The sequence below is a fragment of the Pseudorca crassidens genome, chromosome X, assembly GCF_039906515.1.
Source record: "Pseudorca crassidens isolate mPseCra1 chromosome X, mPseCra1.hap1, whole genome shotgun sequence".
Lineage (NCBI taxonomy): Eukaryota > Metazoa > Chordata > Mammalia > Artiodactyla > Delphinidae > Pseudorca > Pseudorca crassidens.
The window spans coordinates 37,865,561-37,888,929 of NC_090317.1; the positions used below are offsets into that span (position 1 = coordinate 37,865,561).

General features: G+C 41.6%; 1 protein-coding gene across 1 annotated transcript in view; it reads left to right on the top strand.

Annotated features, from left to right (window-relative positions):
- The first annotated feature begins 1,530 nt into the window (after positions 1-1,530).
- The window catches only part of GUCY2F (guanylate cyclase 2F, retinal), a 78,634-nt gene continuing 56,795 nt past the window's right edge, over positions 1,531-23,369 (top strand). Inside the window, exons 1-3 of the mRNA XM_067722691.1 lie at positions 1,531-1,536; positions 1,629-2,379; positions 11,896-12,197. Of these exons, the coding sequence (XP_067578792.1) occupies positions 1,531-1,536; positions 1,629-2,379; positions 11,896-12,197 (1,059 nt within the window). The remainder of the gene's footprint in view (positions 1,537-1,628; positions 2,380-11,895; positions 12,198-23,369) is intronic.

The following is a 23,369-nucleotide window of genomic DNA, read 5'->3' on the forward strand; positions in this document are numbered from 1 at the left end:
TTCCTTGTATTGTAAGATATCACTGTCTCCTGGATTTTGCTGTTTCTCTGGACTTTTCATGGAAGTTTTCATTATAACCTCCTTTCTCTCTGCCTGACCTTTAATTGTTGTGGGTTTTCAGGATTTTGTCCTCTGACTTCTTTCTCTACTTTGCAAGTCTCTTTTGTTGATCTTATACACTGCCATGTCTTCAATTACCCTCTATCAATTGATTACATTCAAATTTATATCTCTGGCCCAGCTTTCTGTTACAAGATCCAGTATGTCAAATGGTCAACTGGATCTTGCTACTTGGATATTCTACAGGCATCATCAGTTCAACGTGTCTAATAGAATACATTATATTTCCCAACCCTTCCTTTAGTGTTCCCTATCTCAGAGACTTATATCATTTTCTAACCAGTTGCCTAGCCCAAAATCATCTTGGAGTCCTCCTTTTTCCCCCTTACCTTCTGCATCTTGTCAGTCACTAAGTTATTATTGGCTTTACCTTCTTAATCTCTTTGATGTTTTTAATCTTGGTGGAATTCATCTCCATTCCTCTACGTCTTTACTACCACTCTCTTGGTCTGCCATCATTTCTCATACGGATTACTACAACAGCCTCCAAACTGGTCTCCCTGCCTCCAGTCTTGCCCCCTTCCAACCCGTTCTCCACACTGCTACTTGAGTAATCTTTAGAAAATGAAGATCTTATTACATCATTTCTCTGCTTAAAACTATTATCTACAGGATTAAATCTAAAAACTTACGAATGGCATATAGGACTCTTGGTGACCTGGCCCCTGCCTTGGTTGACATCACAGACCTGAGCAGAACAAATGCATATCTTTTTCCTTTTTTAACCTCTGGGCCTTTTATATTGTTGTATATTGTATATTATTCCTTCTGCCTAGAAGGCTCTTAGCAACGACCCCCTTGCAACCCCACTCAGCTGGCTAACTTTTCTTTCAATACTTAACTCAGAGAGACGTCCTTCCCCCTCCCTCTTCTCCTCCCCTGAAATTTGGGTTTGGGTGATCCTCTCTGTTTTCCTCTGTCTGGGCTACCTCAGTCATAGCACTTCTTACTCTGCTTTGCCATTATCTATTTACATCTGTGTCCGTCCCCAAGAGGGCGGTGTGGTGGAGAAACATGGACATATTTGAAACTATAATAATGATAAAAATATCACTAATATAAAGTTAATGACCTGCCAACCCCTGTTAAAAGTGTTTGCTGTATGTTAATCCATGTAATCCTTACAACACTGTGAGATGAGCAACTGTTACTGAAGTTGAGTCAACAGTACTTGGTGATGGATTGACTGAGGGGCAGAGAAGAAGGAAGAGTCTCAGCTGACTCCCAGGTTTCTGACCGGAGCAAGTAGGTGAAGGGTAGATGGACGCACCATCTCCTGAGATAAGGATTACAGGGAGTAGAGGGAGAGGAGGACTTTTGGTCAGGGTAGGGGAGAGAATCTTCTAGTGTGGGGACTGCCATTCCTTTGCCATTCTTGCATGGCCGTTATCTCCAGGAGTTTCAGGAATGATGCGCGTAACGTACCTTTTCTTCTGATTGACAGGCATTTGGAAGCAACAGTGTCCATCTCGGGACAGCAGACCCGCCTTCCATTATTTCTTCATTAGCCTGCTGGAAGCAGGAGAGCTCTGTTCTTGGGACCCTGGCCTTTCTCTCACCTTATGCTCTGGTTTGCGGCTCCCGGAAGACAGCGAGGGCTCCGTGGCCTTGCATCCTTCAGGCTCCTGTGGTGTTTGTGCCTCCTGTCCCTTACGTCCCTCCCACAGCGGATATGGGCACCCCCCTACAAGATAGGGGTGGTGGGCCCTTGGACTTGTGATCCGTTGTTCTCAAAGGCCCTGCCCGAGGTTGCCGCTCGGTTAGCCATTGAGCGGATCAACAAGGACCCATCGTTTGACCTGGGTTGCTCTTTTGAATACGTGATTCTCAACGAAGACTGCCAGGCTTCCATGGCTCTATCCAGTTTCATTTCCCACCACCAGATGGCCTCAGGATTTATTGGCCCTGCCAACCCTGGCTACTGCGAGGCAGCCTCACTCCTGGGAAACAGCTGGGACAAAGGGATTTTCTCTTGGGCCTGTGTGAATTATGAATTAGACAATAAAAATAGCCACCCGACCTTTTCTCGGACACTCCCTTCTCCCATCCGGGTGCTGGTAACCGTCATGAAATATTTCCAGTGGGCTCACGCTGGAGTCATTTCCTCAGATGAAGACATTTGGGTGCATACAGCCCATCGAGTTGCAAGTGCTCTTCGGAGTCGCGGCCTACCTGTAGGGGTCGTCCTGACCACAGGACAAGACAGCCAAAGCATCCAGAAAGCTCTACAGCGGATTCGCCAGGCAGACAGAATTCTCAGTGAGTGCCTTCTCCTGGCTCAGCTTTAAATGTGGCTTCAGTGAAAGGATATGACAATGTCCAAAGTTTTCCTATCCTCACACCCTAGGATAGCACATCACTCTCCAGTTCTTCATGCATTTGCTCCCTTTCAGTCACACTCGGGCCCCAAGACTCTCCTGCTTCAACAGAGCCTATCTCAGCACCTGGGTGGGGAAGATTAGCATCAAGAGCAGCTGTGGTCACACACCCTCCATGCCCTTAGGACCCCAGCAGTTTCAGATCAGCCAAGAAGCGGTGTTCTTATAGCTCTGTTTTTGTCTGGTCTAGTCACTGAAGGGAGATTTACCCTTCATTCTCTTCTGGGTACTTTCCCTCATAGGTGCTCAGTGCCCTTGTGTCATCACATCTCACTTAGAACCTGTCTTCTCTGGACTCAAAAATGCACACCCACCCCTTCTCACTTTCCACTCCCTGAAAGCAGGGCTTCTCTCTCTGCAGCACACAACAAGCCGACGTGGAGGGAGCTAGCTGATAATTAAAAGCATATTAAAATGAGAAGCCTGCCTAAATTGTAACCTTTCCCCTCCCAAGAGAAGTTTTATGTTCAAAGATGATTCTTAAAAAAAAACCACAAACAAACAAAGATGATTCTTGCAGAGACCATGGACCAAGTGTAAAGCAAAGGACTGACCCACTGACCCAGGGCGAGTTGGGTGCATTTTGGGAAAGGGGAGGGCTCTTCCTGGTCCTCTTAAATCAGATGGAAGTCTTTTACATATACATACTGCAAGCCTTTGTGACACTTGGTTTTGATTTTTTTTCTATTCGATTTTTTTAATCTCCACTTTACCTTTTTTCTGGAAAGTAGCAGTGATTTGTGGGGACACTGCTCATCCTCTCTTGCAGTCACTCCATCGCTTTAGGACAGATAGCTCAGAAACTACTTGTCAAACTGATTACTTCTAGGATTAGTCCTGGTCCCAGTCATTTCCTTAACACAGCAATGGACTTGTTAGAGAATGGTCCAGCTTAGGGCTGGCCTATACCCAGGAGCCCATTTTAAGTTTCAAGTGTCTCCAGTATTGGACCTTAATTATGATCATTATGGGAGGATGAGGGCAAGAATTTTTAGTTCCAGGAACTATAGTAGTCTGCTTCCAGCTCCAGTCTACAAGATCCTATAAATGTTAAGCAATCAGTGTGGCTCTGATTACTTCATAATAGAGCTTGATTCTTTCAAAGCAGAGCACAGAATTATTTTTAAAGATATACAACCATTTCCAGGGAGGAATCATGCCAGAAACAGGCTAACATACTTAATATCATAACTTTATGTTACAAATCTTCATGAAGCCCAGTGTCTCCTGCAAGTTTACATTCCATGAGTGTTTCACATCCCACCCATTCTAAATAGTATACTCTTTGAAATGACATTTTGGCCTCTACCATGAAATGTTAAATAAATCCAGGCCCCGAAGCTCTTTGGGTTGTCAGACTGAGAGAAGTTAGGATTGAGTGTTTACCACCCACAATTCTTTTGAGGCAGGGAGGTAGCAAATGTACATATTATCGCCGTACTATTAGAGACGCATTCCTCTAGGTCAATGGTTCTTACTCTGGCCGCACACTGGAAATACCTGGATATCTTTTCAAAATGATTGGGGCCAGAGTACCACCTCCAGACATTCTGATGGTCTGTGGTGAGGCCCCAGCAAAGGTATTTTAAAGAGCTTCCCAGGTGCTTGTAAAATGTAGCCAGAGTCAAGAACCACTGCTTCAAGTTCAAGAAAATGCAAATAAATGTTCCCTACTTTAAGTTACCAGACAAATTTTTGTCTTAATATGACTTTGTTTAATCAGATTGCTTTCTGTATAGCAGTGTGGATCAGCTCGCTAAGGGAACGAAAATTTTAAGATGGGGGTAAGGGGGTAGGAGGCTGGAAGCCTAGAGAGGGAGGTATGTGGTTATGCAGCAAAGAAAGACCCTGGGTAGGGAGAAAAGCAGCAGAAAGCGCAGTAGGGACTCAGAAAGGGAGATTAAAGGGAGTGAAGACAAAGCTCTGCTCTCCAAGATTTTGCCCCGGGTTTCTGACAAAACATAGGCAGACTCAGGTGAGGTGTGCTGGGAACTCAGTGTTATGAATCAGAACGTGGGTAGGTTGGGGCGGATGCAGGGAAACTGAGCCGTTGGCTGAGCTGCGGCCTGAGTAGGACCTCGGGCACCTGAGTGTGCACTGTCCAAAAGCGTGCGTGGTACTCACACTTGGCACAGCTAGTTTTTGGTATCTGAGGGCACTCCAAGTGATGGGTGCGATATGACAGGAGGACTTGCAGAAGGGGAGTGAGTCTTAAAGTGAGGTAAGCTTGTTGTCCACTTGATCATCCATTGAGACTAGTGCCCCAGCCAATAGGAGCATGATTCAGAGTATGAATATAAATAGAGTATCAGGACTTTAGCCACGAGGCCTAGGGTTCAGGGCACATCTCCAGTCCAATCAGAGAATGGGAGATCTGGTGAGAAACTGAGCTAGAAGTTAATGAGTATGGATTGCGCCAACTGAGCAGTAAGGACGGTTACAATACACCATATCCAGCATCTACTAGATCAAATCTCTAGCTGATCTTCTAGCCCCTTTCAACTGGTAGGGCTGAGCCTGTGAAAGTATTCCTAGCTGTTGACTATTGGGACTGAAAGAGCACTGAGGTTTTTGTGGTGACCTCAGCTGAGAAGGGCTGAGGAAGGCAGTGCCTGGCCTCTTCCTTATTTTGCTGGGTATGAGACTACTTCTTAACACTGTGGACCCCCAAGTAAACCTTCAGAGAAGGACCTTTTGTGATGTACAAAATATAGTGGAAAGGGATCCCTTTGGAGAGGACAGGCAATATTTGGAAGTAATGGAAATAGCTGGAAGACTGGTTTTGTCTGACCTACTCACTATAACAGTGACCAAAGCCCCATGTGGCAGTGGCAGTGGTGGCGGCAGTGAGAGATAGTGTTGGGGAGGGAGGGTAGAGCTGCTATGCCACTTCTCTTCCTCGTAAATTTATGTTTCCAATTATCACTGGCACATTACTGGAATCAGAAGGAATGTCTTTCTCAGAAACTGGTCTAAATTTTGCTTACACAACAGCAGGACAATGATAAAATTTAATAGTAAAGATGATCATAACAATAATAATGGTTGTGGGCTCTTGGGAAGGGAAACAGCAGGGGTGTTACTAGAGGCTGCCATTGAGACAATGAAAGCAACCATAATACCACTTTACATGTGAACAGCTCTCTACAGTTTACAAGGTATTTGCATATAGATAATGTCATTTAATCCTCAGGGTTATCCAGGAGCAAGGTATTTTCTTCCAAGTTTTACAACAGCTGTGAATCTCACATAACAAGTAGGTAGGTGTACGCATTATTAACACCAAAGAATGGGGTAAATGAAGTCCCAGAGAAGGGGGGATTCGGGATTCAGCCTCTCCCAGATTGTCAGCTCACTTCTTTTAAGCTTCAGAGGCAATTACCAATTAACTTTGTGTCTGACAAAGTCATATAGGAGAGATATTAATCAAGGACAAAGGCCTCAGCTTACAGGCAGGGCTGCTGTGTGTGGCTTTCCCTGCCCAAGGGAATCTAGCTGAGTGGGCTTGAGGGCCAAAATTCAGTTCACTCTCTGCTCCTTAAACCATGAGTCCTGTTGGAGATTTTGATCCAATGGCACAAAAGAGCATCACTCACCAGGCAGAGCACCTGAGGGACTGCAATTACCCAGAAGTTCTTTTGCTAATTCTCAACAAAGACTAGCAGGAGGCCCCGCTAAAAAGCTCTTTAGAGAACTTTTCAAATGGCTATTTCGAGCCCTCCTCCCTTCTCCTCACCTTTTTGCCTATCAATGCTTGGCTGATTGTGAAATCCTTTCAATGTGGGTTTACAAGGTTGTTGAACCATTTGGGGATTTCTTTAAATCCTTCCAAATTGGGAATGCTTCATTACAGTATGATGTTCAGTAACTAGGACACAGTCAGAATGTCCTTCTCTCTTGTTTTTTTTTTTTTAAACATCTTTATTGGAGTATAATTGCTTTACAATGGAGTGTTAGTTTCTGCTTTATAACCAAGTGAATCAGTTATACATATACATATGTTCCCATATCTCTTCCCTCTTGTTCTTCCAAAGTCAGATACTTTATTACTACCTCATTGTCAGGGACCTGGCTGGCCTCTTCCATCTATTGAAGATTCTTGACATAAAAAAAAAAACAACCAATAATAATAATAGCAATGATAATAGCTAATATTTATTGAGAATTTGTTATATGCTAGTCATTTTGCAAGGGTTTTATATGGACCATCTCATTCAATTCTTGCAACCTCCCTATAAAGTAAGGCCAATTACTATTTAATGCACTTCACGAATGAGACTTTGGAGGCTGAGAGAGGTTAAATAACTTGCTTAATGTCACACAGCTAGTGAGTGGGAAAACTAGGATATGTATTCAGGTTGATCTAAAGCAGTGCCTCTCAAACCTAAGTGTGACCGGAATCCCCTGGGGGGCTTGCGTCCCTCCTCCAGAGTTTCTGACTCAGGAGGGCTGGGATAGGGTACCAGAATCTGCATTTCTAACCAGTTCAAGGTGGTGCTGATGTTGCTGGTCCAGGGATCATACTTTGAGAATCACTGGTTTAATGAAAGACATGCTCTCCTGCCTCCTGTCCACTTGAGGGATGCCCCTAAAGCTTACTCACTTGACACCCTGTGTTCCATGGTGTATAATTTAGCCCTTCCATTTTTCTCTCTTAACTTTTGGGCCCACTGATGAAATTCTTTTAAGTGCCCCAAGGTAACAAGTATCGCCCCAGTTTTCCTACAGTAGTAAGAATAGTGATACTGTAACACTATGGCCAAGAGCCTTAGTGATGATAGGGAATTTGGTATACAGTTTGGTATAGATAAATGTAAGTAAATGTAAATGGTGAAAGGACAACTTGCTCTCTTGAATGGGTCCACTATCAGTAATGATATATTTATTGAAGACCCAGCCCAGGAGGAAATCTCTAAACATCTAGGCTTCCTGCGTTTAGGAGGCCTTACCTGCATAGCAATTTAGGAAAAGCTGAAGAAAACATACGTTGCAAAGTATGGAGAAATATTAAAAACATAAGCTGGGCAGCAATGTGAAGGCGATAAAAGTACTTGTAATAACAGTTTTACTGGGTAAGAAAAAACACGATCTGATGCAGACAGAATGGCCATTGAATGTAATATGTGTCTGACAGCATGCTGAGCTACTTGGACCAGTTTGACACTGGTGGCAGGTAAGTTAAGTGGTGGTCTCAGGACTTAAGGCCAAAAATGTGTGCAGTGTCCTCAGTCGATAGAAATAGCCACACATCGTGTACTACAGTGTTCTTAAAGTGTGGTTTGAGGGCCTCCTGCACTGAATCACACTTTGGGCGGTGGTTGGGAAACATGCAGATTCCAGAGCCTCCCTCCCTCTTTTTATGTATCCATTTTATAGAGTGCATGGGGGAGAACTGAGGGGAGGAAGGTGTGACTCTACTTGTTTCAGAGTGTGGCCAGATGGGGCTGAATCCTGGGGGAATGTGAGACCCGGGATAAATCACACTGTATGCCCCCCTCCTCCTCTGACCTGCTTACTCTCCCATCTCTCAACACTTGTTAACACAAAATAGGTTAAAATGAAGGTTAGTGGTAGGAAATGTCGCAAAAGGGTTAAAATGAAAATTAAGGACAATAGAATGGAGGGTTTCTGGGGATTGGGAGCAGTATTGTGGGCTCACAATATGAATATGACTCCTAAGAACTTCTTCAGCAATAGCTAGTGAAACCATCTTCATCTCACAAGGTGTGAGACTGGGCTCAGGTTCCTCCACGAAGCACTCCATAGCCAGTAATCTGGGAGAAATAAAATTTGCTTTTGGAGAAACATAGTTCCTCCACCTCGAGGAAGTATTGGATAGAGTATTTCAATATAGGAAGAGAGGTAGGAATTGAGTGACTTGGGAATTGGCTTCTCCTAGAGTTAGACATTTCCTGCTGCTAGCATTGAGGGTGAAAGGGAGGGTCCTGAGCAGCCTGCCATAGTGGGTACCACAGTATGAAGACATAGCTACTAGACAACTCAGTTGGGGCTCAGGTGGCTCAGAGAAAGTGCTAATATCATATCCTAGTGAGATGGGATCTCAGGAGGATGTATCTCCTGGTCCTTGTTTAGGCTATAGAGTGGCTTGACTGTTAACAATCAGGATGGAAACTTACAAATTAATGTTACTCAGTGATCACCTGTTGACCCAGGTCTTGTCAAGGATTTACGGTTTCTGTCCACTAATCCTTTCCTGACAACTTACAGGTAAAATCCCATTTTAATGAATGTCATTTTGAGATAATAAAGCTATTTAGTAAAATAATCATGTAGAACAGATGCATCTACAAATCCCTATTGACAAAGCACTCAATCTATTAAATTAAGATGGTGCTGTTTGAATTCAGTATTTATGCTTTCTGTTTTAATCGTGTTCGATGGAAAAGTCTTACCTTGCAAAAAATAGAGTAGCTTGTGATCATTCCCTCGAAGCTTCCATTTCATCATCTGTAAAATAATGGGGGAGTAAGACAGGCTAGATGGTCTCAAAGGGTCTTTACAGTAATAAAAATTCTGACTCTGCCTAAAATGTCCTCTGTGTGGGCCAATGAAAGGAAAATTAACGGGAGGGTAAGGTCTTGAGCACAGTTAATGACACTAAACATTAAACACAGGCATGTTATTATCTACCTGCCCAGCAAATATCCCTTCGAATTGTTCCTCCATGCTAGCAACCCAAAATGCCCATGTCTTGCATCTCAAGGAACCCACGAAAGATACCCAGATACAAAACTTCTCTTTCTGAAATTTTTTCAAACATTCATTGTTCACTGGGTATATAATATGTACCAGGATACAGAAATAAAATACAGTTTTTGACTTCAAGGAACTCATGGTTTCATAGTAGAGGCTGACATAAATAAATAAGGGCAATGAATCTTGTAACTGCCATGACAGGAGTCGGTTCAGGGTACAGTGGGGCTCTAAACCAGTGTCACAAGTTGGTACCCTAGTAAAAAGAATGGCAGATGGAGATCTGTGTGCAGGAAGCTTATTGGGGGAATGCTTTCAAGGATAACACTTGTGAAGGAGAGGCAGCAGTAGGATTGGAAAAATTAAACTGTCATGCAGTCACAACAAAGGTCCCAGCCAGTCCCTGTGGGAGCTCTGGAGCTGGGGTGGCCCTTCAGTGTTGTCCAGAATTAAGGAGTGTTGGCCTTTATGCCTCCATATTGACCAGTCATTGGGTACAGGCAGATACAGAGAAAGGGGTGCAATGTGATAATAATTGTTTAATAGCCAGTTTATCGGGGGAGGAGGGGAAAGCCCTGATCTGTAGCATTTGCTAATTTCCATGGTGTTATAACACCCACCATGGCCAATTTCAAGCTACCAACATGACATTAACTAGTTCATAATATCCCTGAAAATTTAACCATAGTCTTTTGTGAACCAGCACAAGCCAGCTCCCCACACACTACGGTGGTTCTCCTCAGCTGAGGGCAATTCCCTGAGAGGTATCAGCTATTATCTCCAAACATTCCCAGCAGCTAGGAGAATGAATGCTTCATTCCTGAGGGTTGCATCTGACTGGCACACCGCAGCGCCCAATACACGTAGTATATGTTAAAATATTTGCTGTATTTCAACCAACACAAAGCACTTAGTTCTATTTAACATTTCCCATCCAGGGGAGTAATTTTAATATTCCTTTAAGTTAATTAAATGAATTTTATCTCTATTGGGTAACCTTGGTCTCATAATCTAATCTCTGTTTTTGTAGAAGATCCCAATACTGACCCGCTTGCCAAGGATACTGTTGGAAGAACTGACCAGCTACCCGAAGCACCTGACTAAACTCAGTTTTTCCCCTCAATGGACATGTTACTGAATTAACTTGACCAAAGTGATTCATGTTTAATGATGTAGCCAAACTTAGGGAGTTAGGGGCCTTCGGTTCTAGTTTCTCTTTCTAAATCCAATCATTGCCTTGTTGGACCTCTCTGTCACTCCATTTTCCCATCATACAATGTGTGATTATGAACAAGGGCTCAAGAACTAGCTCCAAAGATATCCCTAGAGTATTCAAAGGAAGGTTTGCGCATCAGAATACGTGTAGAACCTCTCAGGGTAATTATATTGAAGGAGCTAATGGTCATTTGAAAACTCAAGTTATGGTGTGTGTGTTTGGTACCTAAATCCACTTCATAACTTACTAGGTACACCTTAAAAAATGAAGGGTACCATCTCTGGCTCAAAGGGGAAATTTTCTGAGGGTATCTAACAAGTGCAAAGAAGGTTTTTGAAAATAGATGAGGCAATACGTAAATACCAAAGACCAGTCATTGAACGTAGTTTAAGCATACTCAGTTCCTGAGATTAAAGGTTCCATGTAAGCATGTATAATTAACAGTTACCAAAGGCAGTAGGGTCTTTGCCTTTCTTCAAGGAGCTCAGAATACTTGCCAGGCATTATCTAATTAAACTACTCAATGTACCTGTGAAATGCATTGGCATCTACATTTTAAAGATGTGGGCAGTGAAGCACAAGTGGGCTTAAACTAAACTCATTTAGCATGCCAAGGGCGAAATTGGATACAAGACTTTCAGTCTCATGGTCTAGCTGCCACTCTTCAACCGTGGCCTCCACTAATCCACTCTATTCTAGCATAGCCTTGCCAAACAACATAGTTTCATAAGTCTAGGAAGAATTAAAGTGAGTGCAAAGTAATTCCAATGATAGGGAAGTTGGATTTTTTAAAATTGAACATATCACCCGTAATATTAGTAGCATTTATAGCAGAGTGTGAGTTAGTACCATTCATTGTCTATAATGGCCTTGGTAAGGGTGGGAACAGTTGGTCAACATCTGTTAGAATGTATGTCTGTAGGAGGTAGGCAATAAAAAGCAACAGTGGCTATGGGAGTATCACCCATCTTCTCCCTCTAGCCTTCTTATTCTTAGGTATAATAATAGCTACTATTTATTGAGCACTGTGTGCTAAGCCCATTGTATGTATTCCCCCTTCAGTCATCACTACCACCCCACGAAGTACATATTTACTAGAGAGGTTAAGTAATTTACCTAAGGGTATACAGCTAGTAACTGGTGATGTTAGGATATAAACCTAGGTTTTCCAACTCCAAAGCCTCTTCATTATGCTACCTCCCACTTGCTATATTTGTTTATTTCAGTCTAGTACCAGTCTCTGCAGCCTGTAGACGTGTCTGATTTTTCCCTATTGCCTAATTAGAGTCCCTGAAATACCTCAGCCTCAACTCAGGGTTTCAACATCTTGTTCATCTAAAGACATAAGATAGATATCATTTACAAATTGGTTATAATACAATTATTTGTTTCTCCCAGTCTGTAGTTTTTGGTACTATATTTTACTAACATACTGCCACCATAACCTCCCTGCTTTGTCGGTTTCAGTAATCATCATGTGTATGCATTCGACCTTGATTGGGGGAGAGACTCAGACGCATCTCTTGGAATGGGCTCACGATCTGAAAATGACTGATGGAACCTATGTCTTTGTTCCCTATGACGCCCTGCTCTACAGTTTACCTTATAAGCATACCCCCTACCAGGTTCTAAGGAACAATCCAAAACTCCGGGAAGCCTATGATGCTGTGTTGACCATTACAGTGGAGTCCCAAGAAAAGACCTTCTATCAAGCCTTTATGGAGGCAGCAGCTAGAGGTGAAATTCCTGAGAAGCTGGAGTCAGATCAAGTAAGTGCAGATTCACAAGTTAATCATGAACAGAAAACCTCAAAAATCAGGAAGGTAAATATTTTTCCTATCAAGTGCCTCTATTCCATAGGAAACTCAGTCAACAGCAGGCAACCACACACAAATTTAAAACACCTTTTGTTTGCAGAAAACATTTATAAAACAAAGATACATTATTGGAGGTTTTGTTTTTAAATCTTCAAGCAACCTGCAATGATAACATATACAGCCATGAAGAAGAAATAAAATGTGTTTCAGAACAGGGAAACAAAACTTTAATATATACTAGTGCCGTTCAAGGGGCCTAGTAAAAAGAAATCTTGTTTCTCACCCGAGTTTGGAACCAATTCAACAATAGGAGAGCTGGTATGTAGGAAGATATTACCATTATTATTGATAAAGCTGGTGCTGGAGAATGCGGCTTCTGTCTACATGCATTTGAGTTTCCCAGTATTGAATCTAGGGGTTGATCAGACTTCTCCATCTAGTTACCAGCATTGCTGGACCCCTATATTTCTGCCCCGTGAGGACATGCCTTTTGTAAAACGTCCAGCCTGAAAGAGCATAGTGGAGCTTACTCCCAAGAGAAAGAAGTTAGGAAGGCTTGGGCTACACATGTTCAGTTCTCCTTCCAAACTAACCAGTCAGATTAAGTCACTCCTTTGTGGGAAGGAATGAGTAAGGGGTTGAAGAGGTCAGGTGTTTTTTGTTAGTAGAGCTATCTCTATATGAAAGGAATCATTTGGAATGGGGAAGAATTCCTCCCTAATAATATACGAGAAATAATATTTATGTATGTATAGATGAATATATGTATAAACGTATTTCAGATCAAATCACAGCCATTTGAGGGCTAGTGGAAGGAAAAGCAGTGGGGACAGGATGAAAGCAAGGAAATGAATGGACAAGAGTAAAATGGACCCAAAAATGGACAAAAGACAAAAACAAAGAGGGAAAAATACAAAAGAGACAAGGAATATGAGAGGAAGAGGGGAAGGCCAAAGATATTTAGATTAGAAAAAATACAGAGAGGGTTTTTATAGGTTAGAGGCCAGATGTAGAAGGCAGTCATTTTCAGAATGGCCCATCAATAAGTTTAAAAATTCTAGCATTTGCTAACATATTGTATTAGTTATAATGCTCTGTTATAACTAATACATTAGTTATAATGTATTAGTTATAATGCTCTGGCTGTAACTAAGAGACAGCTCAACACAAAATGGCCCAAGTAGTTGTTTTTTGTTCAAAACTGGAAGATATGGGGGCTTTAGGGTCAGTTAATTCAGCTGCTCAGTGATGTTACCAGTGAACCAGGTTCTTTTCATCTTTCCACTTTATAATGATAGCATGCTAGATTGCCCTCATGATCTGGGTCTTCTCCTGGTCCCAAGATGACTGCTACAGTTCCAGACATCATGTCCAAGTGCAACTGTCTACAGACAAAAATGGGGAATGTCCCTCTCTTGTGTCTCTTTTTAAGAGTGATGAAATCTTGCCCAAATGCTCCTCAAGCAGACTTCTCCCCACACTTTCCTGGTCACAATTGTGTCCCATACCCATACTCAAACTAATAATTTAGAAAGAGGAATGAGATCATCGTGACTGACTCTATGGCTGCTGGAAAGTGTGCAAAAAATCGAAATTCCATTAGCAAGGAAGAAGGCTATCAGGTAGGCTGGTGGTTGTACCCAACTCTCACATTCTCCATGATCTTCTCCTTTTTGTATACTATTTATTCCTTTATCCTGTGCACTGCCTCTCTATCTGAATAAATGATTCAGATGAAACTTAGGTTTTCTTATCTCTTTCTGTCCTGAGTATTGATAACAAAGATTTTGCAGATTCTTGTTCTAATAAAAAAAGTGACCAGCAGAGATATTAACAGTGTTGGATTTAAAGTTTATTGCCACAGATATGTTTGTAATAAATCTTTCTTTTAGGAGACACACACATGTTGAATTGAAAACAATTCATTGATTTGGTCAAGAAAGGCAAGAATCCCTCAAACTGCTAAGAATGATTGCTCAAACCAGTTGTTTGGTGTATTTATAAGCAAGCAATCATATGGTGAATTTTTGTACTTTTTATCCAATGATAGCACATCACATAGATACAGGACTAAGTCATCTTTTTACTTTAATCACAGGATTGAGGGAAATAGAAAGGGGTGTGTGTGTGTGTGTGTGTGTGTGTGTGTGTATCATATGTATGAGCAGATATTTTGATAAAAAAAATTCAGACCTTCTACTCTTAATGTTTGATCCAATCTCTTTGAGCTTGTGGAAAACATAAGGTAATTAAGGTAAAAAAAGACGCCATTAGTGTGGTTGCTAGGCAGCCTGTACACTACTTTAGACAAAGAAATAGAGAAAGTGAAAAAAAAGACTGTAAAGCTTATTAAAAAAAAAAAAGCTTTTTTGGATACATTTCCACCCCCACTTTGCACGTGCCTTGGCTTTACTTTCATAACCAAAGAATGATAAAAGAGTGAGACAATTATTTTCACATCTCTGATAAACAAAACCCCCTTTTTTCCTAAATTACCTTGCTAAAAGGTATTTTTGAAGGGAGCTAGTATAGCAGAAAGAACATATGATAAGGAGTTAGACAAACTCGGGTTTAAATCTCAGCTCTCACTCTTACTAGCTGCGTGTCCTTAGGCAAGTTACTTAGATTTTCGAGTCTCAATTTTACCATCTGTAAAGTGGGTTAGTGATCTACAGCTTCTAGGATTATTGTGAAGATTAAACAAAGTAATACGTGTGAAGTGACTAGCAGAGTGCCTGGCTTATAGCTACTTCCTTTCCACCTTTTCTTTTTGGGGCCAGGATGACCTTATTGGTTGATGGTGACCTAGCATCTAAGTTACAGTCTGACCTCAACTTCCTGCTCTCTTGAAGTTCTATGATTACTGGCACAGAATCGCTCAATAGTTCCAGCTTTCAAAATTATCTCACTTTCAGAATTCCAAATGGTATTTTCTCAGATCAAATTATGTAGCTCAATGTTTGCTTATCCCTTGGCTCCTGTTGTTTTTTCCTATTCAGTCAACAGATCAACAGCTATTTATTAAGCACCTGCCATGTGCCATGTACTATGCTGAACTTCAGATAGAACAGTAAACAAGACAGGATTTTTGTCAGTAGTGTGTTGGAGCCAGTTCATAAAAGCTAATTGTGTGCCTCTTTGCCAAACACTGTGTTCAGTGGCATCATGTTGGTAGCTTGAATCAGGCATTGAGAGTATTAACACCACAGAAATTGGTAAATGCTACAAATAAGAGTTTTTTTCCCTTTTCATAGAGCTGTTGCCAACATTTACTAGCATATCACTTGTTCCTGCTCTTATGGGGCTTAAATTCTAATGAAAGAGAGATTGTAAATGAGTAAACAAATGTATGAGAAAGATGGCTATATTTCTCCCTTGCCCAATAACTTCCAGTGGAATTGAAATTTCTATATATAGGCTATATTGCTTATAGAAGTGGTTTGCATCCTCTTTTAGTTTATATACTTGCCCATTCAAAAATTATAAAAAACAAAAAACTAGGGCTTCCCTGGTGGCGCAGTGGTTGAGAGTCCGCCTGCCGATGCAGGGGACACGGGTTCGTGCCCTGGTCCGGGAAGATCCCACATGCCGTGGAGCGGCTGGGCCCGTGAGCCATGGCCGCTGAGCCTGCGCGTCCGGAGCCTGTGCTCCGCAACAGGAGAGGCCACAACAGTGAGAGGCCCGCGTACCGCAAAAAAACCCACAAAAAACAAAAACATGAAAGCAATTTTATACACAGTAAAATCTGTTAAATCCCTTATCAATTTCATTTGTTTTTCCTGAGGCTCTCTGTCCTCCTATTCCAATCTAAACTTGTTGTTCCCTAAGGCTGCTGTACAGCTGTTATGGTAGGATCTCTCTTTTCATCACCCTGGAAATTCGCTTTCTCTTTCTTCTGTGCCGGATTCACTATTCATGACTCTCATGACTCCCATTTTCTTGTTTACTCTCTCATTTTCGTTGAGCGCATCCTTTAGTAGCTTCTGAAAAAGGTATACAGGAGGTAAACTTTTGAAATTTTGCACTGAGAGTCTTTATTCTAGCTTCATTATTGATTGATAGTTTGATTAAATATATAAATCTAGGTTAAAAATTATTTTCTATTAGCACTTTGAAGACATGGCACATTGTCTTCTTATTTCCACCGTAGGTGTTGAGAACTCCAATGTCATTCTTATTCCTGATCCTTTGAAGCAACCTGTTTTCACTCCTCCTTATCTCCCTTGGAAACTTTTAAGGTTAACTCTTTATTCCTGAAGTAATGAAATTTCATGATTATGTTTGGGTCTTTGACATGTATTATGCTGTGTATTTGATGGGACCTTTCAATCTAGAAGCTCATTCTGCCTAGAAAATTTTCTTATGTTATTTTTTTTGATAATTTCCTCAACAACGTTGTCTTTGCTCTTTCTGAAAATATTATTAGTTGGATAGAAGATTGCCTGGGTTGATTTTTTAATTGTATTATTAGTTCTCTTGTATCACCCATATCTTTGTTTTAAGCTTTTCTTCCTTGAAGAATTCCTCAAGTTTGTGTTCTGACTCTTTTACTGATTAAAAAAATTTTGTTGCTATCATATTTTTAAGTTCAATAATTGATTCTAGTTGTTTGATTATTCTATTTTTATAGCATCCTGTTTTTGAATATGGTATTTTCTCATATTTCTCTGAAGATATTCATTATAATTTCTTTGAAGTTTTCTTCTGCTCTTTGTGTTTCCCTCAGTTCCTAATTTTTCATGCTTCTTTGTTTTGGTCTTTCTATTTAATCTTGGAAGCTTTCCTTAAATGTCTGATGATCCTGGCTATCTGTATGTTTTTAAGAGTGAAGCTTTAAAAGGAGAATTTGAAAGTGTATGTACATGGTGGTTATGTTGACCTGTAGGCTTTAGTATAGTGCAATTGGCTTGCCAGCTGTTGTATTTTTTTTTCCCCCAATACCTGTAGATCTTGCCTCTTGAGCCAGTCACTTTCTTCAGAGAAGAATGTTTCAACCTCCTTCCTGGGAGTTGTAATCCTGGTTGTCACTATTCTAGGAGCCATGTTGGGGGAAGTAGACTGGGATTCTCATCATTAAGTATGAAGACTTTAACTTCATCGCTCTTTTTTTATGGCCCACCTCACTCTCACTGTCATTTGGGTCAAGTGTCCTAGCTCTAGAGCTGCTCTGAATCAGTTTAACCTGTTTCCTGCAGAGATCTGGTTCTCCTTAGTACAAGTGGGATGGCAGAAGTCTAACTGCTCCTTACACAGACATCCAAAGCCATCCCTCTTTCGTGCTCTGCCTAACCTCCACTTCTGTACATAGTGCCTCTAATTCCTAAGTCTTTCCAGGATTCACAGGGAGAAAATCTGCTTGCTGCTTACCAATATTCCCCTCTTCAGATACTTAGATTTAATCACCCTCCACTCTGCTAAATCAGTTACCACTCCTGTAGCAGCCTTCTATCTTCATATTCTGTGGTCAAGATTATACTTGTCTTCTAGTGCCATTAAATATGGTGGTTTATTGTTTCTGTTTCTTGTTCTCCTTGTTGTTTGGGAGTGATGTTTGAGAGGAGGAAGAGAGTGAAGGAAAAAAGTCTTGATTTTGCTATCATTAATCGGGAAGTCATGAAAGGAAAAAAAGAAGTTACAAAAGGTATATATGATATTCTTTTATTGGTGGGTTTAATGACAGTCCATGAATTAACTTAGCATTTATTTATTAAGCTCAGATATAACATGGTAGTTAAGAGCATGGGCTCTGAAGGCAGACTGCTGTAAACTTACTTAAGCTCTCTGTATCTTCTTTTCATTATTTTTAGATTGGGAATAATAATAGTACCTACCTCATGGAGTTGTTGTGAGGATTAAATAAGTTAATACACATAAAGAGCTTGCCTGGCACCTAATGATTCCTCAATAAATGTTTTTCATTATTATTGTTAATGTTGTTATTTTTATTATTATGATGGCCTTGGCACTCTGCTGGTGATATAATGGAAAACAAAATAGAAGCAAGATCTTTCCTCCAGTGAAGGGGAACAGTTTTACCATTTCAGGGTGCTAAGGACACTGGGTCCAAAACTGGCACTCTATTACATATTTGTGACAAATTCACGACTGAGACAAGGGTCTTGAACACTAACTTCCATGATGATATTACCAGAGCCCTGTGTTCCTCTTCTTAAATGCAAACAATAGCAGCTATCATGTAGTCAGTGATTATTCTGCACCAGGTAGTTTACGTAAATGATTCCATTGAATCCTCAGACCAAGCCTACAAATTAGGTATTATCAACTCCATTTTATGGATGATGAAACTGAGGCTCAAGGTAACTTGTCCAAGGTCATACAGCTGGCAAGTGGCAGAGCTGGGATTCCAACCTAAGTCTACTACCTGAAGTAATACAACCTGACCATTTAACCACACATTAGCCTTTAAAAAAAATTACATCATGTCCCATGTCTAGTGCTTTACTCAATGTAACATTGCTAAGTGACTAATACTTTGATTTGAATGGGTATTTGATTTGAATGGATTGTTTTCCTCTGATATAGGAGGTGACAGGGCTTTATGAGCACCTGTGAAAAGAGAAAAATAGATCAGAATGGAGAGATTGTGGGGGTGGGACATCAGTGAAAAATTTCCTAATTTGGTCTCAGCATGATTGGGCAAGGATTATCACTTTGTACCTTTATATGTTGGCACAAAAAGACTTCTGAAATAAGATTTTAGTTCCTGCATTCTTCTCTTTCATTGTATTCCCGATGCTTGTTTTCAATGAAATTCTATTGGCTACAAATGCATATTGCTAGAACACACATTTTGGATATTTTTTCCAAATGTGGCCTTATTTGGCTAAGCAAAAGAAATCCTCTGGATTTCTCAGCCAGCCTGGGGGACCTTAAGCTCCTACACCTATTGTTTTCCATTACCATAAATATGGGTGCTTGGCAGGGGGATGCTAGGCCGAAGGCGATGTGGTTAGGACTGGAACATTCCAGGATGGGGCCCACTAGACAGGTTGTCAGAAAAGCTTGCCTGCAGCTCACAGTGGCTACAATTGTCTTTGTACTGCATTCTATGTAAAATAAGAGTGTTATCTTCATGAGTATCATCATATCAAACAGATTAGGCTATTAGACATTTTTTGGCTAAGTCCAAGGGTTGAGATCATGCATTATTGGAGGTACCACCTTTAATAACAAGAATTCAATTACCCCTTGGCTTCTTGGTCTCTGTAGGCACCTGGCTTTTTGTTCAAAGGTGATGTTGCCATTTTGTCCTTCAAGTGGTGTTTTCCAAGCCAGGTGTTTTAATGTACACTTCCAAGGACAAAGTTCTTTGGAAATCCGTTTTGTGTCCTTTAAGCACAGTAAATCTGAACTGATGATAGTCAACTTGATGACACCATGAACCATTAAACTGAACAAATTCAAATATCACTGCTCCTGACCCAGACCTTGTTCTCTTGGATACAAGCTCCAAAAATCCCTAGGGTAGAGCTAGCTAAAGTCACTGAATAATAATGAAAGATAAGTTTCAATTATCATTCATTTATTCACAATTCATTCGTTCATTCAGGCTCAGGTCTATACAGCACTCCAAACCAATAGACTGAGTCATCAGTGGTTTCACCATTCTGGCCTGTGATATAACAAGGCCATCTGCCCGACAGAAGGTCTTGCCAATCCTGTCTTGCTTCTTTAGAACCTAGTCAGAAACCAAGACAGAAGGTTGTAAAGAGGGTCCTTACTTTCCTTGTCCAATCCTCTATCTCTTTTTCTCATTATTTGCAGCAGTTGCAACTATAGAGCTTTTGTTACCAACGCTAACAGAGTATGCCTTTGGCTTATGGGAAGGGGCAATTACCATTGCTGAACGGCACAGCAGGTAACATGGCAACACAAACCAGCTAGAACACAAATCTAAGGCCTCACAGCAAGAGTGGGGCATAGTGACAGCCCCTCTTTTGCAACCAAGTGCTGTTGCTACAGCTATGTTCTTTCCTAGCTTCAAGTCCCCCTACCATACTTCTGTGGCTCTGTGCGCGTGCGTGCATGCATGTGTGTGTACACGTGCATGTGTGTGTACGTGTGTGGTATGTGGTGGAGGCTGGAGAATCCTGAAGAACAAGCTTCAGGTTTCATTCATTTTGGGGAGTTGCTGTCAGTCAGCTCTAGCAGGGGTCAATCCGAGAGCACCAAGGGCAGCATAGGCTGGCCAGCTGAAAACTCTGTGCGATGGGTCAGCTCAGAGGTGACGATGATGTTTTTAAGCGTTTTAATCTTTGCTTTTCGTTGCAGGTTAGATGCAGTCCCTTTCCCAGAAGGCTCTGTGCCTTTCAAAACAGAATACTAGCATTCTCCCTGCTCTCAGGGTCTTGCTGCCCTGTGGTTTTTTACTCATTTGTTTTACTAGTATTGATTTTATACTCTACCTTCCAGCCTTCACTTATCGTCATAACCTACCAAAGCCCCAGTAAACAGGCAGACTCTTGCAGCAATCCTAAATACAATTAAATGGATCATCTGAGAACGTCAGGAAGGGGAGTTAGTAAAAACCCCTGAAGGGACCTCAGTGTGTGCTAGGCAACTAAGTGTGGATGCCATGGTGGCAGCACATGTCATCCATTCACCATGCCTATATCTATAGTGTGTGTTAAAGCAGGGTGGTGAAGGGAGATCATTGGAATAGAACTCAGGAGACTGAGATGTTGATTTCTGCTCTGCTATTAGATGCTCTATTACTGGGGCAAGGTCTTTGGCCTGAACAACTGGAAGAATGGAGTAGCTTTTAACAAAAATGGGAAAAACTCATAAATGGAGCACGAAGATTTGGGGTAAAGATCAGGAGTTTGATTCTGGGTACACTGAAACTTAATATTTAAGTAGAGATACCAAGTAAGCAGTTGACTATATGACTGGAATTTAGGAAACAGGTCATAACTGGAAGTGTAAACCTGACATTTATGGCATAGAGTGGTATTTAAAGCCATGAGAGCAGACGAGATCACCAAGGGAGTGAGTGTAGATAGAGAGGAGGACCAAGGACTGAGCTGTGCGGCACGCCAATGTTAAAAGATCAGAGAAATTAAGAAGAAACTATAAACAAACCAAACAAAAAAGTCTGCAAGCTAAACTTGCTCCCTGGACTAGATCAAGATTTGGGAAGTTTCACAGGAGTTTAGAACTAGAAGAGACCACAGAGAACATCTATTTCAACCAAGAATGCTAAAATAAACTAAGAACCAAGAGACTTGGGTTCTAGTCCTGATTTTATGCCTAGGTGAGTGACCATGACCACTGCAGGACATCTGATCCTGTCCCAAATATCCATAAGACATTTGGTCCACACCAAAAAGTCCTTGATATTTGGTCTTGACCAAAACTTCCATCAACATTTGGTCCGTAAGACATTTGGTCCATGCCAAAAGGTCCTTGATATTTGGTCCTCTCCAAAACCATTTGGCATGGACCAAATATGCTCATGGACATTTTGGGTAGGACCAAATTTCCAGGACGTTTTGGTGTGGACCAAATGTCTTATGGACATTTTGGATAGGACTAAATATGACCAAATCTCAAGGACATTTTGGCATGGACCAAAATCTTATGACTATTTTGGACAGGACTAAGTGTTTGCTAATCGACCTTGACAAATCACTTAACTTCTTTGGGTCTCTCTTTCATATCTAGGAAGTAAGATCGCTAGACCAGATGACTCCCAAGGTTTAGACATTCATGATTCTATATCCTCATTTTAGAGAGGAAGAAACTGAAGTCCAGAGAGAGGGAATAAGTAACTCGCCCAACATACTGGCATTAGGAAAAGACCTCAGGCCAGTGTGTCTTCTTCTATACTGTTGGTCTTGAACCCTGTATGAATATTAGAATCCCTGGGGAGCTTTTCATAATACTGATTACTGGGTTCCTAACCTAAAGTGTCTCATTTTGTTGGCTGGGTTGTGTTTGGCGTTAGTATTTTTGACATTCCTCAGGTAATGTGCAGCCAGGGTTGAAAACCCTCTGCTCTACATTTACAAGGCATGGCAGTGTCTTGCTAGCTGCTACACCACTCTGCATCTTGACTTGTATTTCTAACACAAAAATGATTCACTCAATTTTAAACCCTTTTATTCAGATGCAGATTGTTACAGGAGGACAGCTTTCTAGACCTTATGAAACCAAAGTAGCAAGTATCAGCTTTCCCTGAAGCTCAGTAAAATGGCATCACCATAGCTTTCTTGAACTCCATCCTAGAAGTGAAATGTGAAAAGCCACGAAGCCATGGCCAGTGTGGGAGGAAGCATGGAGGGATCATTTGCTCTTCTTCCCCACCTTTTTGGAAAAAGAATACAAGGTTTGTTCCAAAAATAAACTTACCAGGTTAATGAGCAGGGTATCAGACACAGGACACAAATGCTGTTGCTTTTACCATATTTATATGAGAGGAAGAGTCATGCTGTCCATTGTAGCAGCCTTGTTGCTTTACAGTGGCTTCTCACCAAAGCTTTGCCACTTTGCACAGCAATAGGATATGGGATTTCTTGATTAAAACCTACTCTCCCTATACACAACATTTGGCTCTGTATTTGTGGGTGTGTGTGTCAGTGTGCATGTCTGCATGTGTATAAGTTGGGGTATATGTTTAAAACTGTATTCTAGTGTTCACTTTCTCTGGGGAGCACGTGTCTAGGAGAATAGCCTTTTTTTTTTTTGCGGTACGCCGGCCTCCCACTGTTGTGGCCTCTCCCGTTGCGGAGCACAGGCTCCGGACGCACAGGCTCAGCGGCCACGGCTCACGGACCCAGCCGCTCCGCGGCATGTGGGTTCTTCCCGGACCGGGGCACGAACCCGTGTCCCCTGCATCGGCAGGCGGACTCTCAACCACTGCGCCCCCAGTGAAGCCCGAGAATAGCCATTTTGAACTAAGTCGGGACACAGACCTGGACTGTACAGACACATTATTTATAGTCTTACCACATACACCTACCACTCTAGTAGTGCCAACCAAACAATTTTACTGGGTTTCCCTGGTGGCGCAGTGGTTGAGAGTCCGCCTGGCGATGCAGGGGGCACATGTTCGTGTCCCGGTCCGGGAAGATCCCACATGCCGCGGAGCGGCTGGGCCCGTGA